Raw genomic sequence first — 18,738 nt, 5'->3', positions numbered from 1 at the left:
GCGCTGGCTTAGGAGACCCTGTTTCCAAATAAAAATGTAAAAATAGGTCTGAGAGTGTAGCCCGGAGGTAGAAGGGCTTCCAGGAACCCTAATACCACCAATAAATAAATAAATAAATAAATAAATAAATAAAAATAAACCAGAGCTGGGTGTGGTGGTGCGAGCCTGCCATTCCAGTATCCGGGAGGCTGAGACAGGAGGATCCCAGGTTCACAGACAGCCTCAGCCACCTCCTCAAGCCCCGCAATTTAGTGAGACCTTGTTTCAAAATAAAAGAGGAGCCGGGCGGGCGTGGTGGCGCACGCTTGTCATCCCCGCGCTTGGGAGGCAGAGACAGGAGGACCGCGCAGGTTCCAAGCCAGCCGCGCGCGCTGGCTTAGGAGACCCTGTTTCCAAATAAAAATGTAAAAATAGGTCTGGGAGTGTAGCCCGGAGGTAGAAGGGCTTCCAGGAACCCCAGTACCACGAGGGAAAGAAAGAAAGAAAGAAAGAAAGAAGGAAAGAAAAAGAAGGCTGGAGGTAGACCTTGTAGGTAGAATGACCATGGGTTCCATCCTCAGTACTGAAAAAAAACCAAAAAACCCATAAACAATAAATGCTGGGCCGACTCACGCCTGTAATCCCGATCCTTGTGAGGCTGAGGCGGGAGGTCCCAGGTTCTAGGGCAGCCTCAGCAGGTAGTGAGTCGCATCAACCTGGCGAGATCCTGTTTCCAACAAAAAATAAAAATTATGCTGGGAGTGCAGCTCGAAGGTAGGATGCGTCTGGGTTCAGTCCCCCAGAAACACAAAATAAATGGGGTTTGGGGTGCGGGGTTGGGGCAGGCGTGGCCCGGGCAAGGCAGAGGCCCGCCTGGCTCAGGCTCCCCAATGGCTGCGACCTCCATTTCTCTGTCCCTGACAGGGGGTGTCTGGTCCTTCTGGTCCTCCCGGGCCCCCAGGATTTCCCGGGGACCGCGGTTTGCCGGTAAGAGACTCTCCCCGGGGTATATTAAATCCCTCTGCGGGGCGACACTACAGTTTGGGGAGCTGGGGCCGAGGCTGGGGCCGGGGCCACCGTCATGGGGTCGGCCATGGCCCTCTGCTCCACGGGGCCCTCCCCATCTGGGAGCACTCTCGCTGGCCCCTGTCCTGGGCCAAGCCCGCTGTGTGGAGAGGACTTTCATCTCTGTCCCGTTTCCTCTGTTTTTCTTTTTCTTTCTTTTTTTTCTCTCTTTCTTTCCTTTCCTTCCTTCCTTCCTTTCTTTCTTCTTTCTTTCTCTTTCTCTTTCTCTCTTTTTTTCCCGGTACTGGGGATGGAAGCCAGGGGCATTCTACCTCCGAGCTACACCCCAGCCCTATTTTTTTATTCTTTATTTGGAAACAGGGTCTCACTGAGTTGCGGAGGGCCTCACTATGTAGCTGAGGCTGTCCGCGAACCGCGATCCTCCGGTCTCAGCCTCCCGAATGCTGGGATGACGAGCGTGCGCCACCACGCCCGGCTCCCTCTGTTTTTCTCCGTCTGTCTGTCTGTCTGTCTGTCTTCCGGCCCGTCTCCAGCCCTCTGCCTGGGCCCATCCTTACCTTTTCTTTCTCTCCCGGCTCCATCTCCATCCTCCTCTCTGTCGTTCCTCCTCGCAGGGCCCCGCCGGCCTCCCGGGAATCCCTGGCATTGACGGGGTCCGGGGCCCCCCAGGCACCGTGATCATGATGCCGGTAAGACGGGGCGGGCGGCCGCCGTGGGGGTGCAGCCTGGCCGGGGCCGGCCCGCCGTCTCTCACTACTGGCCTCTCCCTAGTTCCAGTTTGCGGGCGGCTCCCTCAAGGGCCCCCCGGTCTCCTTCCAGCAGGCCCAGGCGCAGGCGGTCCTCCAGCAGACACAGGTGAGCGGGGCGCGGGGGTCGACACGGGCGCAGACGCGGGCGCTGACGGCTGGCGAGCGGGGCGTCTGTGTCCTGAACAGGCCTGTCTCCGTGTGTTTTTCTGTTGCTATAACCAAACACCCGAGGCCAGGTAATTTATCAGGAGAAGCTTACCCAGCCAGTGGCTCTGGGTCCTGTGGAATCCCAGAGCATGTGCGGCCCTTGGTGAGGGTTTTCCTGCTGTATCAGAACATGGCGGAGGGCTCTGGGGAGAGAGACCTGGTGTGTGCGAGCTCCAGTCTCACTTCTATCCCCCTCCTTTTTTTTTTTTGCAGTACTGGGGATGAAACCCAGGGGCACTCTACCTTCGAGCTACACCCCCAGCCCTATTTTTTTTTTTTTTTGCAGGTCTGGGGCTGGAACCCAGAGGCATTTGACCTCCAAGCTACGCCCCCTGCCCAATTTTTTATTCTTTATGTTGAAACCGGGTCTCACTGAGTTGCTGATGGCCTCACTAAGTAGCTGAGGCTGTCCGCGAACCGCGATCCTCCAGTCTCAGCCTCCCGGATGCTGGGATTACAAGCGTGCGCCACCACGCCTGGCTCTTATTTTTTTATTTTGAAACAGGTTCTCGCAAAGTAGCTGAGGCTGGCTGTGAACCTGGGATCCTCCTGTCTCAGCCTCCCAGATACTGGGATTATAAGTGTGCACCACACACCTGCTTTACTTTCTCTTTTAAAGCCACGGGGAGCCGGGCGTGGTGGCGCACACTTGTAATTCACCTGTTAGGCTGAGACAGGAGGATCGCGGTTCGCGGCCAGCCTCAGCCACTTAGTGAGGCCCTCTGCAACTCAGTGAGACCTATTTCAAATCAAAGAATAAAAACGGGGCTGAGGGTACAGCTCGGAGGTAGAACGCCCCTGGGTTCCAGCCCCACCACCGCTTAAAAAAAAGCCACGAGGCCCCCCCACTTCACAACCTCATCTAACCAGCCGCCTTCCAGGAGCCCCGCCTCCGAGTGCCCTTAGGATATGATTTTAGGGTTCAAACTCACGGGTGCCCCTGGGGTCTCGCAGGCGATCTGAGGCTGTCCTCTCTGTCTCTGCAGCTCTCCATGAAGGGGCCCCCCGGCCCGGTGGGGCTCACTGGGCGCCCGGGCCCCGTGGTGAGTGAGAAGCCCCCGTGGGGGAGGGGCGCTCCGTGGGGAAAGGGTGCCCCACCAACCAGGCTTCCACCCCCTCCCCAAGGGCCTCCCTGGATACCCAGGTCTGAAAGGAGAAGCCGGAGAGGTGGGGCCGCAGGTGAGAACGGTGGGCTGGGGGCGTGGCTGGGTGGGAAGGGTCTTCACCAGGGTCACAGGATAAAGTGCTGGTTGGGAAAGTATCAAAGGGGCTGCGGGTTTTTATTTGTTTGTTTATTTATTTATTTGCGGAGCTGAAGATTGAAGCCAGGGGCATTCTACCTCTGACTTACATCTATTTTATTTTTATTTTTATTTGTTGGGGCACTGGGGATAGAACCCGGGGGCATTGTACCTCGGAGCTTCACCCCTGCCCTATTTTTCCTTTATTCTTTATTTGAAAACAGGGTCTCACTGAGCTGCAGAGGGCCTCGCTAAGTAGCTGGGGCTGTGCGCGAACCGCGATTCTCCTGTCTCAGCCTCCCGAATGCTGAGCTCACAAGCGTGTGCGCCACCACGCCCGGCTTTATTGGTTTATTTTGAGAACAGGGTCTTGCTCGGGTGCCGAGGGTCTCCCTAAATTACTGAGGATGGCCTTGAACCTGCCATCCTCCCGTCTGGACCGCAGAGTACCAGGACTGCAGGCCTGTGCCACGGGCCTGGCTTTCCTCCCTCCTTCCTCTCTCCTTATCTTTCTCTTCTAGGGTCCCCGAGGGCTGCAAGGACCCCCGGGGCCTCCTGGCCGAGAGGGCAAGATGGTGAGTGGGTCCTGGCCAGTCTTTAGCCACCTCGGTCCTGGGTGTCCAGGGCTTCTGCTATCTAGTGGGATCCGAGCTCCTCTGCGCGCGGCAGAGGAATCCCGCAGGGTCACGGGCGGGAGGACTTCCAGGAATGGCGCCTGACCTCAGGCTCAGAGCAGAAGCCAGTCGGGCGAGGAGAGCCTCCCAGGCAGGGAGGCAGCGCGTGTGAGAGGGAGGCCCACGCCTGGGAGGAAACGAGGGACGGGCGGCTCCAGACGGCACCAGGGCAGCGAGCCACGGGGCGGCGCTTCATGGAGCCTGGACGCGGGCGGTGGGGTGGCCACCTGGACCAGAGGACGGGCGCTCGGAGAGAGATGTAATCCCGCTACTTGGGGGGGCCGAGACCGGAGGATGGCAGGTTGGAGGCCAGCCTCTGCCATCTAGCAAGAGACTCAGTGATTTAGTGAGACCCTGTTTCAAAGTAAAAAAATGAAATAGGGCTGGGGGTGTGGCTGGGAGGTAGAATGCCTCTGGGCTCACTCCCCTGGATAATAATGATAAAAAGGGTAATAATAATAAGAGGAGAGCAGCTAGGCTTGAGGAACATTCGGGAGGCGGAATTGGTCTTCACCTCCAACAGTAGATATATTGATGATGTGATGATGGTGTGTGTGTTCCTAGAGATTAAACCCAGAGTGTTCTACCTCGGAGCTATCCCCCCAGCCTCTGTGTGTGTGTGTGTGTGTGTGTGTGTGTGTGTGTGTGTGTGTGTGGGTGTGTGTGTGTTGAAACAGTTTCTAAGTTGCTGAGGCTCAAACCTGTGACCCTCCTGTCTCAGCCCCCCAACAACTGGGGATGACAGGCCTTTCCTGTAGTTACCATAATTACCTTTTATAATTACCAGAATTATGTTGATAATTTTTTTTTTTTTTTTTGCGGGTCTGGGGATGGAACCCCGGGGGCATTCAACCTCTGAGCCACACCCCCTGCCCTATTTTTATTCATTTATTTAGAAACCGGGTCTCACTGAGTTGCAGAGGGCCTCACTAAGTAGCTGAGGCTGTCCGCGAGCCGCGATCCTCCGGTCTCGGCCTCCCGAATGCTGGGATCGCAAGCGTGCGCCCCCACGCCCGGGTCCTCTGGAGGATTTAGCTGATAGCCTAATTGAGTTAGTAATTTGGGGAGGGGTGTAGGGAGGTCTGCCTTTGACGCTGGGGCTCGCTGTCCTCACAGGGCCGCCCTGGAGCGGACGGGGCTCGGGGCCTCCCGGGAGACACAGGACCCAAGGTAGGGGCCGGGCGGGTCTGGGTGGGGGGCGCGGTCGGGGTCCGGGGCTCAAGGCGGGTTGTGTCTCTGGACAGGGCGATCGTGGCTTCGATGGCCTGCCTGGGCCGCCTGGGGAGAAGGGCCAGAGGGTGAGTCGGTCCTTGCCCAGGCCCCAGCCCCGCACCTGAGTCCTCCCCGCCCCCACGGCCTTCTCCTGGGGACCCGTGGGCACTGGTCCTCTCTGATCTCCCCTCTGTTCCCCACTCAGGGCGACTTTGGCCACGTGGGGCAGCCGGGCCCCCCGGGAGAGGATGGCAAGAAAGTGAGTCCGTAGGGGCCAGCGGGCGCGGGGCCCAGGGAGGGCGCGGGGCCCAGGCGGAAAGGCGGTGGGGAGCTGCGCGCCGGGGGCCGGAGGGGCGGCCCGGCCTGTGCGCCCCCCCATGACCACGCTGCCCGCAGGGAGCAGAGGGACCTCCAGGACCCACTGGCCAGGCGGGGGAGCCGGTGAGTACCAGGGATGCCGGGGGTGGGGGGAGCGGGACATCCTGGCGGCCCCAGGGTTCCCCGGCCCCTGGAGCTCACAGGACCTCAGAGGTGACGCCGGCACAGCGTGTGTGTGTGTGTGTGTGTGTGTGTGTGTGTGTGTGTGTGTGGTGTACCCAGAGGCCTGATACCTCTGAGCTACACTCCCAGTTGTTTATTATTATTATTATTATTATTACTGTTATTACTATTTTTTTTTTTGTGTGTGTGTGTGTGGTACTGAGGATGGATCCCAGGGGCATTCTACCTCTGAGCTACACCCTAACCCAAGTTTTTATTCTTTCCTTTTTTTTTTTCTTTTTTCTTTTTGCGGGTCTGGGGATGGAACCCAGGGGCATTCGACCTCCGAGCTACACCCCCTGCCCTATTTTTAATTCTTTATTTTGAAACCGGGTCTCACTGAGTTGCAGAGGGCTTCACTAAGTAGCTGAGGCTGTCTGCGAGCCGCGATCCTCCAGGTCTCAGCCTCCCAATGCTGGGATGACGCGCGCGCGCCTGCGCCCGGCTTCTTTATTACTATTGCAGTCCCGGGGATTCCACAAGCCCAGGGCCGTTCTGCCTTCAAGCTGCACTTCAGCCCTTTTCATTTAAAAACGGTTCCTCTGTAAGTTACAGTCTCGGCTAAGTTGCTGAGGCTGGCCTTGAACCTGCGATCCTCCTGGCTCAGCCTCTGAAGTGCTGGGACTTCGGGCCTGTGTCCACCTAATGCTTCTTCTTCCACGCAGGGCCCCAGAGGACTGATCGGCCCCCGAGGCTCCCCCGGCCCCCTGGGACGCCCGGTGAGCCTGTGGCTGGCCTGCCCCTGCCCCTGCCCCTGCCCCTGCCCCTGCCCCCTGCTCCTTGTTCCTTGCCCCTGCCCCCTGCCGCCTTTCTCCTGCGCCGCCCTCAGCGCGCCCATCTCTGTTGCGGGAGTCTCCGGCCTCTCCCTCCTCTCGCGCTCGGGGGCTCGGGCTGGTCCCTGTTCTGGTCTCACCTCCTCTCCTCCCCAGGGTGTCACAGGGAGCGATGGCGCTCCGGGGGCCAAAGGCAACGTGGTACGTGTCCTTTCCCACGCTCTGAGCGGAATAATCACCCCAGTCCTTATTTACTCTCGTCACTGTGTGTGTGTGTGTGTGTGTGTGTGTGTGTGTGTGTGTGTGTGTGAGAGAGAGACAGACAGACAGACAGACAGACAGACGGACGGACTGGGGATGGAACCCGGGGGTGTTCTATCTCTGAGCTACATCCCCTGCCCTATTGTTTTTATTTTTTATTTTGAAACAGGGTCTGTCCCCTGGTCTCAGCCTCCCGAATGCTGGGATTATAAGCGTGCGCCACCACGCCCACCCCCCCCCTCTTTTTATAGTCTTTTTTTGTGTGTGTGGTACTGGGGTTCCTGGAAGCCCTTCTACCTCCGGGCTACACTCCCAGACCTATTTTATATCTTTATTTGGAAACAGGGTCTCCTAAGCCAGCACAGCTGGCTTCGAACCCGCGCGGTCCCCCTGTCTCCGCCTCCCAAGCGCGGGGATGACGAGCGCGCCCACCACGCCCAACCATAGTCTATTCCGAAGCAGCCGAGCGTCTCACTGATTGCTGAGGCTGTCCTCAAGCCTGCCATCCTCCTGTCTCAGCCTCCCAAGTCCTGGGATGCCAGGCGTGTGTCCCCACGCCCGGCTTCCTGCACTCCTGATGGTGGTTTTTACTGACCCTCAGCACCGTGACCCCTCTGGCTTCACTGAACCCCTACTTTCTCTGCAGGGGCCCCCAGGAGAACCGGGTCCTCCGGGACAGCAGGGAAACCACGGGTCCCAGGTTGGAAACCAGTTCAGACCTCAGCCCCCAGCCCCTCCAGACCCCCCAGTCTCCCCAGCTCCCCAGTCCCCCAGCCTCCTCAGCCTCCCCAGACCCCCAGCCTCCTCACCCCCAGCCTCCTCACCCCCCAGCCTCCTCAGCCCCCCGCCCCCAGCCTCCCAGTCCCCCAGCCTCCTCATTCCCCCAGCCTCCCCAGCTCCTCCAGCCTCCCAGCCCCCCAGCCTCCCCAGCCCCCCAGCCTCTGCTCCTTCTCCTGCCTCCTCCCGTCTCCCTCCTTTGTCTCCAGGGAATCCCCGGCCCCCAGGGACCCATCGGGACTCCAGGGGAGAAGGTGAGAGCCCCCCCCCCCCCCCCCGTCCCCAGCACCCCCCCAGCGCCCCCTACCGGGTCTCCTGAGCGCCCGGTTTGCCAGGAAACACTGCCCGCCGCTGTCATCCCAGCCCCGAACCGCTGTCCCGGAGCCAGCCAGACTTACAGAGCGTCATTGTTGGGAAGGCTTCCTGCGGCCACAGAGGGGACAGTGTCAGGACACAGAGAGGCCACAGAGCCGCGGGGCGGGCCCCGCAGGAGGCCCTTGCTGGCCCGCTCGGCCCTTTGTCCGGGAACATCTGCGCGGCCTCTTCCTACCCAGACCTCAGTTGGTCCCCACGCCCGCCGGCTGCAGTGTCCCCCGAAGCCTGCCCCCCCGAGCCTAGGGCTCTACGCAGAGCCTCTGTCCACCGCCATTCCTCCTCCTCTCCCTGTGCTGAGCCCAGCGCATGCGACCCCTGGGCTGCGCCACGGCCCCTTTAAAATTCTTATTTATTTATTTATTATTTATTTACTTATGGCACTGGGGACGGGACCAGGGTCATTCTACCTCCAAGCAATATCCCCAGCCCTATTTTTTTAGAAACAGGGTCTCACTGAGTTGCAAAGGACCTCGCTAAGTAGCCGAGGCTGTCAGCGAACCGTGATCCTCCTGAATGCTGGGATTAGAGGCATACCCCACCATGTCCGGCTCCCTGTCCTATTATTTATTTATTTATTTATTTATTTATTTATTTATTTATTTTCAGTACTGGGATGGAACCCAGGGGCATTCTACATCTGAGTGACACCCCCAGCCCTATTTTTTATTTTTTATTTTGAGACAGGGTCTCACTGAATTGCAAAGGGCCTCACTAAGTGGCTGAGGCTGGCTTCAAACCTACGCAATCCCCCTGTCTCAGACTTCCAAATGCTGGGATTACAAGCCTGGGCCACCTTCCCAGTCTTCATTTTTATTTTGAAACAGAGTTTTACTAGCTTGTATTTTTTTTTTTAAGTTAGGGATTGGACTCAGAGGCCTTCTACCTCCGAGCTACACCCCCAGCCCTGTTTTTTATTCTTTATTTTGAACCAGGGTCTCACCAAGTTGCAGGGGGTCTCACTAAGTAGCTGGGGCTGGCCGCGAACCCGTGATCCTCCTGTCTCAGCGTCCCAAGGACTGAGGTGACTAGCGTGCGCCACCACCCGGCTCTCAGCGTAATGTTCTTAACCCTCTCGGGGCAGGAGACTTCTCTCTGAGGCTCAGCAGGGGCAAGGGCTTGTGCAGGGTCCCGCCGCAGGCCGGGTAGAGGTGGGAGCTTTCCAGGCAGGTGGCACCTGCTCTTCTGAGAAGAGCCGGCCTGCCCCTGGTGGAACTCCCAGCTCTGACACCCCATCTCTCTCTCACTACGGCTCCTCCTCTCTTTCAGGGCCCCCCAGGAAACCCAGGAATCCCAGGCCTCCCGGGAGCTGAGGGTCCTCCGGTGAGAGCCAGGGGCCGGGCCAGGCCAGGGGAGAGGTGGGCACAGGCTTGGGCACTTGGTGGCCAAGTTTGGTCTTTGACGACAGCACGCTTCTCTCTCAGGGTCACCCAGGCCACGAGGGTCCCACGGGAGAGAAAGGGGCCCAGGTGAGTGACGGGCAGGAGGGCTGGGTGGGATGGGAGGGCGGAGGAGCAGGACACAAGGGCGCTGACCCTGTCTCCCTCCCACAGGGCCCGCCGGGGTCAGCAGGCCCCCTGGGCTACCCTGGACCTCGGGGTGTCAAGGTAGGTGACACTTGGGGTCTGGCAGGTGTGGGGGGGCACAGGCTGCAGGACACCAGCGCCGTCGGACGCTTCCCGCTGTGTGTAGACAGGAATCAACTGGTCAGGCAAGATGGCCTCCCAAGTACTGGGATTACCTAGGGAGACCTTGTTTATTTATTTATTTATTTATTTATTTATTTATTTATTTATTTGGTGGTACTGGGGGTGGAACCCAGGGGCTTTGTACCTCCAGGCTATACTCCCAGACCTATTTTACATTTTATTTGGAAACAGGGTCTCACCAAGTTGCCGAGAGCCTCACTAAGTAGCTGAGGCTGGCTTCGAACCCGTGCCATCCTCCTGTCTCAGCCTCCCAAGCGCGGGGATGACAAGCGTGCGCCAACCACGCCTGGCGGGAGACCCTGTTTCAAATAAAAATAAAAATAAATAGGGCTGGGGGGGTGTAGAATGCCCTTGGGTTCAATCCCCGGTACCACAAAAAACACTAATTAGTTAATTAAACTTTATTATATGTATGAAGACAAAGGGCTTAGACCGATGGATGTTTTCAGACATCCACTGGGGGTCTGGGCGGAATCTGGAGGTCAGGAGGCCCTGCCTGGGAGACAGAATCTAGTTATAATGTAGCCGAATCTAGTTACACTGTGGCCGTGAGCTGTGGCCAAGCTCGGTTACATTGTGGCCGTGTGAATTACTGTTGACGCACATAATTACACTGTATCTGAGCGCAAGTTCCCCCGCCCTGAGCTGGGCGTGGTGTTGTAGCCAGACACAGTTTTCACGTGTGCGTGCGTGGGTGCGTGTGCGTGTGTGTTGGGGGTCCCGGGCTTGCACGGGCCCCTCGTTATCCTGTAACCAGCACAGTGGAGAGCACTCCTCTGCCTTTAGAATCAGGCCAGAGCCCGGGACGTTCGTTGTCCTCCCACCGGAAGGAGGTGGGCACCGCATCCGGGAAATGGACTCAGTCGCCGGGAAACTTGACTTTCCTTGGACCTAGCTGGGAGGCTGCCACCGGGCAGGCGGCGCGGAGCTCCCTGGCCAGCCCGAGGGGAGAGAGCGCTTCCTCCCTGCTGCCCCACCTCGGGGACTCCTCCCGCTGTTTCCAGGCTGGGGAGCCGAGCCTGGAAGCCATTGTCATTTTTTGTGTGTGTGTATGTGTGGTGCCTGGTATTGAACCCAGGGACGTTTTACCTCTGAGCTACACCCCCAGCCCTATTTTTTAAATTTTTATTTGGAAACAGGGTCTCACTAAGTTGCCAAGAGCCTCATAAAGAGGCTGTTTGTGGCCGGGCATGGTGGGCACGCTTGTCCTCCCCGCGCTTGGGAGGCGGAGACAGGAGGATCGCGCAGGTTCGAAGCCAGCCGCGCGCGCTGGCTTAGGAGACTCTGTTTCCAAATAAAAAGTATAAAATAGGTCTGGGAGTGTAGCCCAGAGGTAGAAGGGCTTCCAGGAACCCCAGTACCACCAAAAAAAAAAAAAAAGTGCTATTATATTCTGTGGTACAGGGGTGGGATGCATCCCACCTCTGAGCTGTACCCCAGCCATGGTCTTTATTTTGAAACACAAAATACTCAGCAGATTGCCGTGCGTCCCACTGAGTTGCCAGGGCTGGCCTCCAACCTGCGGTCCTCCCGTCTCAGCCTCCTGAGTACTGGGATGGCAGGTGTGCACCACCATGGCCTGCATTTTTTTTAATGACTATTTTTTGAATTATTATTTTTTTCAGGGTACTTCTGGGCACCGGGGACTCCAAGGAGAGAAAGGCGAGAGGGTGAGAAGGGAGGAGACCCCACGGGGAGGCCGCCCTCGTAAAGGCGGGGTCCTGGCTGCACCCCTTGCCCAGGTCCTCACCTCTGACCTCCGTCTCCTTCTCACCCAGGGGGAGGACGGCTTCCCTGGATTCAAGGGTGATGGTGGTCCAAAAGGCGACCGGGTGAGGCGCGCTCCAATGAGGGGCTTGGGGAAGACCGAGGAGGGGCTGGAGGGTAACCGAGCCAGACTGAGCCCTCTCCTTTCTCTCCCAGGGGCACCCAGGACCCCCCGGTCCCCGCGGCGAGGATGGTCCTGAGGGGCTGAAGGGACCTGAGGGTCTGCCGGGAGAGGAGGGCCCCCCGGGGGCAGCTGGAGAGAAGGTGAGCACACCCCCGCCCACCAAGGTGGCCCCAGCCCCCTCCTTGCAAGGATGCTAGCTAAGCTCCGCCCCTTGATGGGCCGCCACAGGACATTGTCACCTACACTGCCAGTTGGGTTTTTTTTTCCTTCATTAATGATGGAACCCAGGGACATTCTGCCTCCGAGCTATACCCCCTGCCCTATTTTTTATTCTTTCTTTCTTTTTTTTTTTGTGGGCCTGGGGATGGAACCCAGAGGCATTTGCCCTCCGAGCTACAGCCCCTGCCCAATTTTTTATTTTGAAACCGGGTCTCACTGAGTTCCGAAGGGCCTCACTAAGTTGCTGAGGCTGGCCGTGAACCGCGATCCTCCGGTCTCAGCCTCCCGAGTGTGGGATGACAGGCGTGCGCCACCGCGCCCGGCTGGAGCCTGCCTCTTATTCTAATTCCTGTGACCACCATGGGCGGTAGACATTTTGCCTGCACTTTGCAGATTGTAAGCTGGGAAGTGGGGTTCCCAGTCTCCTCTGTGGGGTGACCTCCCAGGGACGTTTCCAGCAGCCAGGAGCCGGGACTTGAATCCCGTTACCCTGATCCCCACCTGGTTTCCCGGCCATCCTGACCTTTCCCCTCCGACCTCCAGGTTGCAGTGTCTGACCTTTGTCCTCCAATCTCTCTGCAGGGCAAGCTTGGGGTGCCAGGTCTCCCCGGTTACCCAGGACGTCCAGGGCCGAAGGTAAGACGCCCGGGAGCTGAGGGTGGGTGGGGAAGGGGTGAGGCTGCAGTCGGGGGTCCGGCTGCGGCTTGAGCGGCTCCGTTCTCCACCTCTGCTCTCCATTCTCTCCACGCAGGGATCCGCTGGGTTTCCCGGGCCGCTGGGACCATTAGGAGAGAAAGGCAAGCGGGTAAGTCGGGATCTGCGTGATCCCCGAGCCAGGGGAGGGAGGGGCTTGCTGGGGGAGGGGGATGGCGCACACGCACACACGGCGCACACGCACACACGGGGCAGCTGCGTTGATGCCCCGGAGCACTTGTGTGCACACCGGTGCAAAACAGGTACATGTGCTGTTACCCGGTGCTTGGGAGGCTGAGACAGGAGGATGGCAGGTTGGAGGCCAGCCTCAGCAACTTAGCGGGGCCCCCAGCAACTCAATGAGACCCTGTTCCTCAATAAAATAATGATAGCCGGGCGTGGTGGCGCACGCGTGTCATCCCAGGACTTGAGAGGCTGGGGCCGGAGGGTGGCAGGTTGGAGGCCAGCCTCAGCAAGCGGTGAGGCTCTCAGCAACCAAATAAAAATAAACTAGACCCGGGCGTGGTGGCGCACGCTTGTCATCCCTGCGCTTGGGAGGCTGAGACAGGAGGATGGAGCAGGTTCGAAGCCAGCCTCAGCTACTTAGTGAGGCTCTCAGCAACTCAGTGAGACCCTGTTTCCAAATAAAGTATAAAATAGGTCTGGGAGAGTAGCCTGGAGGTAGAAAGCCTCTGGGTTCCACCCCCAGTACCACCAAATAATAATAATAATAATAATAATAATAATAATAATAATAATAATAATAATAAAATAAACTAGGGCCGGGTGTGGCTCAGTAGACTGTCCCTGGACTCCACTCCTCGTGCCAAACCCAAAGCAAAAGCCCGCCGGGCGGGGCGGCCGCGTGTGCGTCCTTCCACGCGCTGTGTGTGCAGGCGCTGCGCGGCCGTGTGTGGGTAGGGGGCCGTGTGGGGGTAACGGGCCGTGTGGGGGTGCGCAGTCCAGGCCCGGCTGCCAACCTGCCGCCCCCGGCCCGTTCCGTTCCCAGGGGAAGGCAGGGCAGCCCGGAGAGGAAGGGGAGCGGGGACCCCCGGTGAGTAGGGCGCGCGGAGTGGGTGCAGGCTGGGGAGGGCTGGCGGAGGCCGTGAATGGACTCGGGGTCACGCCCAGGCTCCGCCCCCTTCTCCTTTTAATCTTCTGTGCGCAGGGCTCCCGCGGAGAGAGGGGCCAGCCGGGGGCCACAGGGCCGCCGGGCCCCAAGGTACGGGATGGGGCGCCCGGGCTGCTCCTTCCCCGGGCTCCCCCCGGGCCCGGTCTCACGCATTGTGTTCTAGGGTGACGTGGGCCAGGACGGGGCCCCTGGGATCCCTGGAGAAAAGGTGAGTGTGTGTGTGTGTGTGTGAGTGTGTGTGTGAGTGTGTGAGTGTGTGAGTGTGTGTGTGTGTGTGTGAGTGTGTGTGTGTGAGTGTGTGAGTGTGTGTGTGAGTGTGTGAGTGTGTGAGTGTGTGTGTGTGTGAGAGAGTGTGTGAGAGTGTGTGTGTGTGAGTGTGTGTGTGTGAGTGTGTGTGTGAGTGTGTGAGAGTGTGTGTGAGAGTGTGTGTGTGAGTGTGTGTGAGTGTGTGTGAGTGTGTGTGTGTGAGTGTGTGTGTGAGTGTGTGAGTGTGTGTGTGTGAGTGTGTGTGTGTGTGTGAGTGTGTGTGTGAGTGTGTGAGTGTGTGTGAGTGTGTGTGAGTGTGTGTGTGAGTGTGTGTGTGAGTGTGTGAGTGTGTGTGTGAGTGTGTGAGTGTGTGTGTGAGTGTGTGTGTGAGTGTGTGTGTGTGTGAGTGTGTGTGAGTGTGTGTGTGTGAGTGTGTGTGTGTGAGTGTGTGTGTGTGAGTGTGTGTGTGTGTGTGAGTGTGTGAGAGGGGGGGGGCCTGTGGGGTGAGATGCTGATTTCTGGCTCCATTCCAGGGCCTCCTCGGACCGCAAGGTCCCCCAGGATTCCCCGGGCCCAAGGGCCCCCCCGTGAGTGAGGCCACCCCGCTTGGGGGCTCAGGAGGGAGGGGCTCTGGGTCTGCACCCCAACTCTCTCCTGCCTCGTTCCCCAGGGCCCCCAAGGGAAAGACGGGATACCGGGGCACCCTGGCCAGAGAGGAGAATTGGTGAGTCTCCCCTTGACCTCTGACCTCTGACCTCGGTGCCCCCTTCCTCCCACGGGACACCTCACTTTACTTTTCTGCGCAGGGCTTCCAAGGTCAGACCGGCCCGCCGGGCCCCGCTGGTGTCGTGGGCCCTCAGGTCAGAGCGGCCCCCGCCTCCCCCATTTTGCATCGTTTGGGGGACATTGTGGGGGGAGCTGAGGATCTGATAGACCCCCCCACTGTCGACACCCCCCACTTAACATGCACCTTCTTTCTCTCCAGGGAAAAATAGGGGATGCAGGGCCCCTGGGTGAGAGGGGCCCCCCGGGCCCCCCCGGACCTCCTGGAGAGCAAGGCCTCCCGGGCCTGGAGGGGGCCGAGGGGGCCAAGGTGAGCCCCACCCTGAGGGGGATCTCGGGGGCCCTAGACTGGGGGGCTGCACCCCATCCCCTGAACCTGACCTCTCTCCCCCTCGCTCCTGCAGGGAGAACCGGGAGCCCTGGGACCCCTCGGGAAGGAGGGGCCGCCGGGACCCAGGGGCTTCCCCGGCCCCCCAGGAGCCCCTGGGGACCCTGTGAGTATCTCGGGGCCCCCTGCGCCTGCCTGACCTCACGGTGCAGAGAGGAGAGGGGCTCGGGAGGGATGTGCCGACGGCATCCCTGGGGCAGGCAGCCTGAGAGCTAAGGAGTACCGCTGGGGGGCCTAGAGGAGCCCCACACTGCACCCAGCCCAGCGAGGGGGTGCGCGCTGTGACCCCCCAGCGGAGACAGGAGCTGGGGTCCCCTTGGGGTTCTTGACTGTCCATCATCTCCTCCCCCAGGGACCCGTGGGTCTGAAGGGTGACAAGGGACCCCCTGGCCCCGTCGGGGCCAACGTAAGTATGGCTGGGGGCAGAGGGAACTTGGGGCGCCCTAGGAGCCTGGTGTCTCCAGTCAGATGGGCCTCGGCCCACCGGTCCCGCCAGCCGCTGGCTGGGCAGGACTATCACCCCATCAGAGTGCTGTGATGAGAGGCCTCCTCTCTCTGTATCCTAAACCGCAGGGGCCTCGCTGCGGCTCCATCAGTTGGCTTTACGTTGCCATAATGACACGCCCGAGGCTGGGAAACTTTATAAAGAAAAAAAGGTTCATTTGGGCTCACAGATGCCACTCAAAGCCAAGGGGCTGCTGGCAGAGTTCTGAGGAAGGAGGGGGAGGGAGAAGGAGTGTGCGCACCTGATGTTCGCTTGGTCATTGTCACTCCCTCCTCCGTCTCTTTATTTTATTTATTTATTTATTTATTTATTTATTTATTTATTTATTTTTGTGGTACTGGGGAGGGTGGAACTCAGGGGCATTTGACCTCCGAGCGACACCCCAGCCCTATTTTTTATTCTTTATTTTGAAACCGGGTCTCACTGAGTTGCGGAGGGCCTCACTAAGTAGCTGAGGCTGTCCGCGAACCGCGATCCTCCGGTCTCGGCCTCCCGAATGCTGGGATGACGAGCGTGCGCCACCGCGCCCGGCTCCTCCTCCTTAGATCGAACCCAGGGGCATTCTGCCTCTGAGCTTCACCCCAGACCTATTTTATTTTTTACTTCGAAACAGGGTCTCCTTGCAAGGTGGCCGAGAGTCTTACTAAGTTGCCCAGGCTGTCCTCAAGCCCGCCATCGCCCCGTCTCAGCCTCCCAAGTGCCAGGATTGCACGCATGCGCCCCACCGTGCCTGGCAAGAACCTGTTTCCAAATAAAAAATAAAACAGGCTGGGGGTTGTATCTTGGAGGTAGAACGCTCCTTGAATTCAGTCCCCAGTAACACACACACACACACACACACACACACACACACACGTAAAAGAAAAAAGAGGCCGGGTGTGGTAGCGCACGCTTGAAATCCCAGTACTTGGGAGGCTGAGACAGGAGGGTCCTGGTTCGAAGCCAGCCTCAGCTACTTAGGTCCTTTGCAACGCAGTGAGACCCTGATTCAAAATAAAGAATATAAAATAGGGCAGGGCTATCACTTGGAGGTAGAATGCCCTGGGTTCCACTCCCAGTACTGAAAAAAAAAAAAAATAGCGAGCCCTCGGCTGGCCCTGACCCCCGTGTTTGCAGGGCTCCCCGGGAGAGCGCGGCCCCGTGGGCCCGTCGGGCGGCATCGGGCTTCCTGGACAAGGCGGAGGTCCCGGCCCCATCGGTCCGGCCGGCGAGAAGGGGTCCCCGGTAAGTGTCCTCCCGCGCTGTGGGCCGCACCCTTAGGACCTGGCTCTGCAGGACGCCGCGGCCATGACACCCTGTCCTCTTCCCCCACCAGGGAGAACGTGGCGCCCCAGGTCCCACGGGCAAAGACGGCCCCCCGGGCCCCCCGGGGCTTCACGGCCCCCCGGGAGCGGCGGGGCCCGCCGGCGAGGAGGGGGACAAGGTGAGGTGGCTGCGGCGGGCGGGGGGCGGGCGCAGGCCGGGCCTCCCTCACCCCGGCTCCTCTGCAGGGAGAAGTGGGCGCCCCCGGACACAAGGGGAGCAGAGGCGACAAGGGAGACTCGGTAAGTGCCCCGGGGGGAGCATGGGGACGTGGGGGTTCCGTCCCCATGCCGCAATCCATCAATCAATAGTAAAATAAAAATAAAAAATAAAAAGGGCCAGGAGGCTGGGTGTCGTAGCGCACACCTGTCATCCCAGTACTTGGGAGGCTGAGGCGAGGATCGCGGCAGGTTCGAAGCCAGCCTCAGCAGTAGTGAGGCTCTCGGCAAGTCGGAGAGGCTGCGTTTCAAATTCTAAAGTAAAACGCGGGGCCTGGTGGCGCACGCTTGTCATCCCAGCATCCGGGAGGCTGAGACAGGGGGATCTGGGTTCACGGCCAGGCCCAGCTACTTAGCGAGGCCCTCCGCAACTCAGCGAGACCCTGTTTCAAAATAAAGAATAAAGCTGGGCGTGGTGGGCACGCTTGTCATCCCAGCATTCGGGAGGCTGAGACCGGAGGATCGTGGTTCGCGGACAGCCTCGGCTACTTAGCGAGGCCCTCCGCAACTCAGTGAGACCCGGTTTCAAAATAAAGAATAAAAAATAGGGCAGGGGGTGTAGCTCGGAGGTTGAATGCCCCTGGGTTTCATCTCCAGACCCGCAAAAAAAAGAATAAAAAATAGGGCTGGGGGTGTAGCTCAGAGGTAGCACGCCCCTGGGTTCAGTCCCTTGTACCTGAAAAATAAAGAAGAAATAATAAAGAAAAAATAATAAAAAGGGCGCGGCTGGAGCTCAGAGGTAGAACACCCCTGCGTTCAACCCCCGGACCCAAGTAAATAAGGAGACAGGGTGGGTGGGCAGGAGGCCTTGGGGGACATATTTATTGCCCCTCCAGTCTGGAACTTTCTATTCTGTTTCCTTTCCCAGGGCCCACCTGGACCAACAGGGATTCGGGGTCCTCCGGGACACCCAGGCCCCCCGGTGAGTGCCCCGGCCCAGGCCTGTGACAGAGCCTCTCCGTCCCACAGGGCCCCCCCCCTCAGGGCGATGTCCCCACCCCCCCTTCAAGAGACCTGCGTGGACCCCGCTCCAGCCTGCCCCAAAGGCCGAGCCCTCCCGCCCCATCTCCATCCTGCTCACCGGGACCTGGAGCCTCAGATCTTAGCTTGAAATCCCCTCTGAGGCAGGGGCAGTGACGCTCGCCCGTCATCCCAGCACTTGGGAGGCTGAGACAGGAGGGTCGCAGGGTCGCGGCCAGCCTCAGCCACTTAGCGAGACCCTGTTTCAAAATAAGAAGTAAAAGAGGGCTGAAGGTGTAGCTTGGAGGTAGAACGTCCTGCGTTCAACTACCAGGACCAAGAAAAACAGAGCTGGTCATACCTTCCTGGGCACCTCACCTTCATGGTGCCACCACACCCCGATCACCTCCCCAAGTCTCCGCCTCCGTGTACTATCAACAGAGAAATTTGGGGATTTGCCGGAAGTGGCGGCACACACCTGTAACGCCAGTACCCGGGAGGCCGAGACAGGAGGATCGCAGGGTCGAGGCTGGCCTCAGCAACTTAGCAAGGCACACAGCATTTTAGTGAAGCCCAGGTCCAAAAATAAAGAGGGCTGGGTATGTCACTTGGAGGTAGAATGCCCTGGGTTCAATCCCTAGTACCACAAAAAAAGAAAAAAAAAAAGAAAAAAAGGGGGGGATATTAAATTCCTAACCCTTGACCTTTGGAGAGGCACTCAGACCGCAGCCGACCTTGACCTCACACGCAGCCGACCTTGACCTCACACGCAGCCCTAAGTGGATCTCGTCTCCACCTGGACCCTGCTCACGTCCTGAGCCCCAAACCCGGCTGCCCCCTGGACTATCCCCAACCCGAGAACTCAGCCCTGCAGCCGAACC

The 18,738-nt window shown here is 59.1% G+C and overlaps 1 protein-coding gene across 1 annotated transcript in view; it reads left to right on the top strand.

The window, feature by feature from the left end:
* Positions 1-18,738, top strand: part of COL5A3 (collagen type V alpha 3 chain) — a gene marked incomplete at both ends in the record, with an annotated part of 40,737 nt that overhangs the window by 11,729 nt on the left and 10,270 nt on the right. The window contains 35 exons of the mRNA XM_080715509.1: positions 904-966; positions 1,620-1,694; positions 1,777-1,860; positions 2,948-3,004; positions 3,087-3,140; positions 3,724-3,777; positions 4,993-5,046; positions 5,121-5,174; positions 5,294-5,347; positions 5,485-5,529; positions 6,294-6,347; positions 6,558-6,602; positions 7,309-7,362; positions 7,649-7,693; positions 9,081-9,134; positions 9,236-9,280; positions 9,365-9,418; positions 11,146-11,190; positions 11,299-11,352; positions 11,444-11,551; positions 12,213-12,266; positions 12,382-12,435; positions 13,333-13,377; positions 13,492-13,545; positions 13,619-13,663; positions 14,235-14,288; positions 14,372-14,425; positions 14,508-14,561; positions 14,687-14,794; positions 14,889-14,978; positions 15,225-15,278; positions 16,494-16,601; positions 16,693-16,800; positions 16,868-16,921; positions 17,766-17,819. Coding sequence (XP_080571635.1) covers positions 904-966; positions 1,620-1,694; positions 1,777-1,860; positions 2,948-3,004; positions 3,087-3,140; positions 3,724-3,777; positions 4,993-5,046; positions 5,121-5,174; positions 5,294-5,347; positions 5,485-5,529; positions 6,294-6,347; positions 6,558-6,602; positions 7,309-7,362; positions 7,649-7,693; positions 9,081-9,134; positions 9,236-9,280; positions 9,365-9,418; positions 11,146-11,190; positions 11,299-11,352; positions 11,444-11,551; positions 12,213-12,266; positions 12,382-12,435; positions 13,333-13,377; positions 13,492-13,545; positions 13,619-13,663; positions 14,235-14,288; positions 14,372-14,425; positions 14,508-14,561; positions 14,687-14,794; positions 14,889-14,978; positions 15,225-15,278; positions 16,494-16,601; positions 16,693-16,800; positions 16,868-16,921; positions 17,766-17,819 — 2,142 coding nt within the window. The remainder of the gene's footprint in view (positions 1-903; positions 967-1,619; positions 1,695-1,776; positions 1,861-2,947; positions 3,005-3,086; positions 3,141-3,723; positions 3,778-4,992; positions 5,047-5,120; positions 5,175-5,293; positions 5,348-5,484; positions 5,530-6,293; positions 6,348-6,557; positions 6,603-7,308; positions 7,363-7,648; positions 7,694-9,080; positions 9,135-9,235; positions 9,281-9,364; positions 9,419-11,145; positions 11,191-11,298; positions 11,353-11,443; positions 11,552-12,212; positions 12,267-12,381; positions 12,436-13,332; positions 13,378-13,491; positions 13,546-13,618; positions 13,664-14,234; positions 14,289-14,371; positions 14,426-14,507; positions 14,562-14,686; positions 14,795-14,888; positions 14,979-15,224; positions 15,279-16,493; positions 16,602-16,692; positions 16,801-16,867; positions 16,922-17,765; positions 17,820-18,738) is intronic.

The sequence above is a fragment of the Muscardinus avellanarius genome, assembly GCF_963383645.1.
Source record: "Muscardinus avellanarius genome assembly, chromosome: 18".
In the NCBI taxonomy this organism is placed as follows: domain Eukaryota; kingdom Metazoa; phylum Chordata; class Mammalia; order Rodentia; family Gliridae; genus Muscardinus; species Muscardinus avellanarius.
Note: the sequence above shows the minus strand (reverse complement) of the source record. Positions and strands in the feature narration are given on the sequence as shown.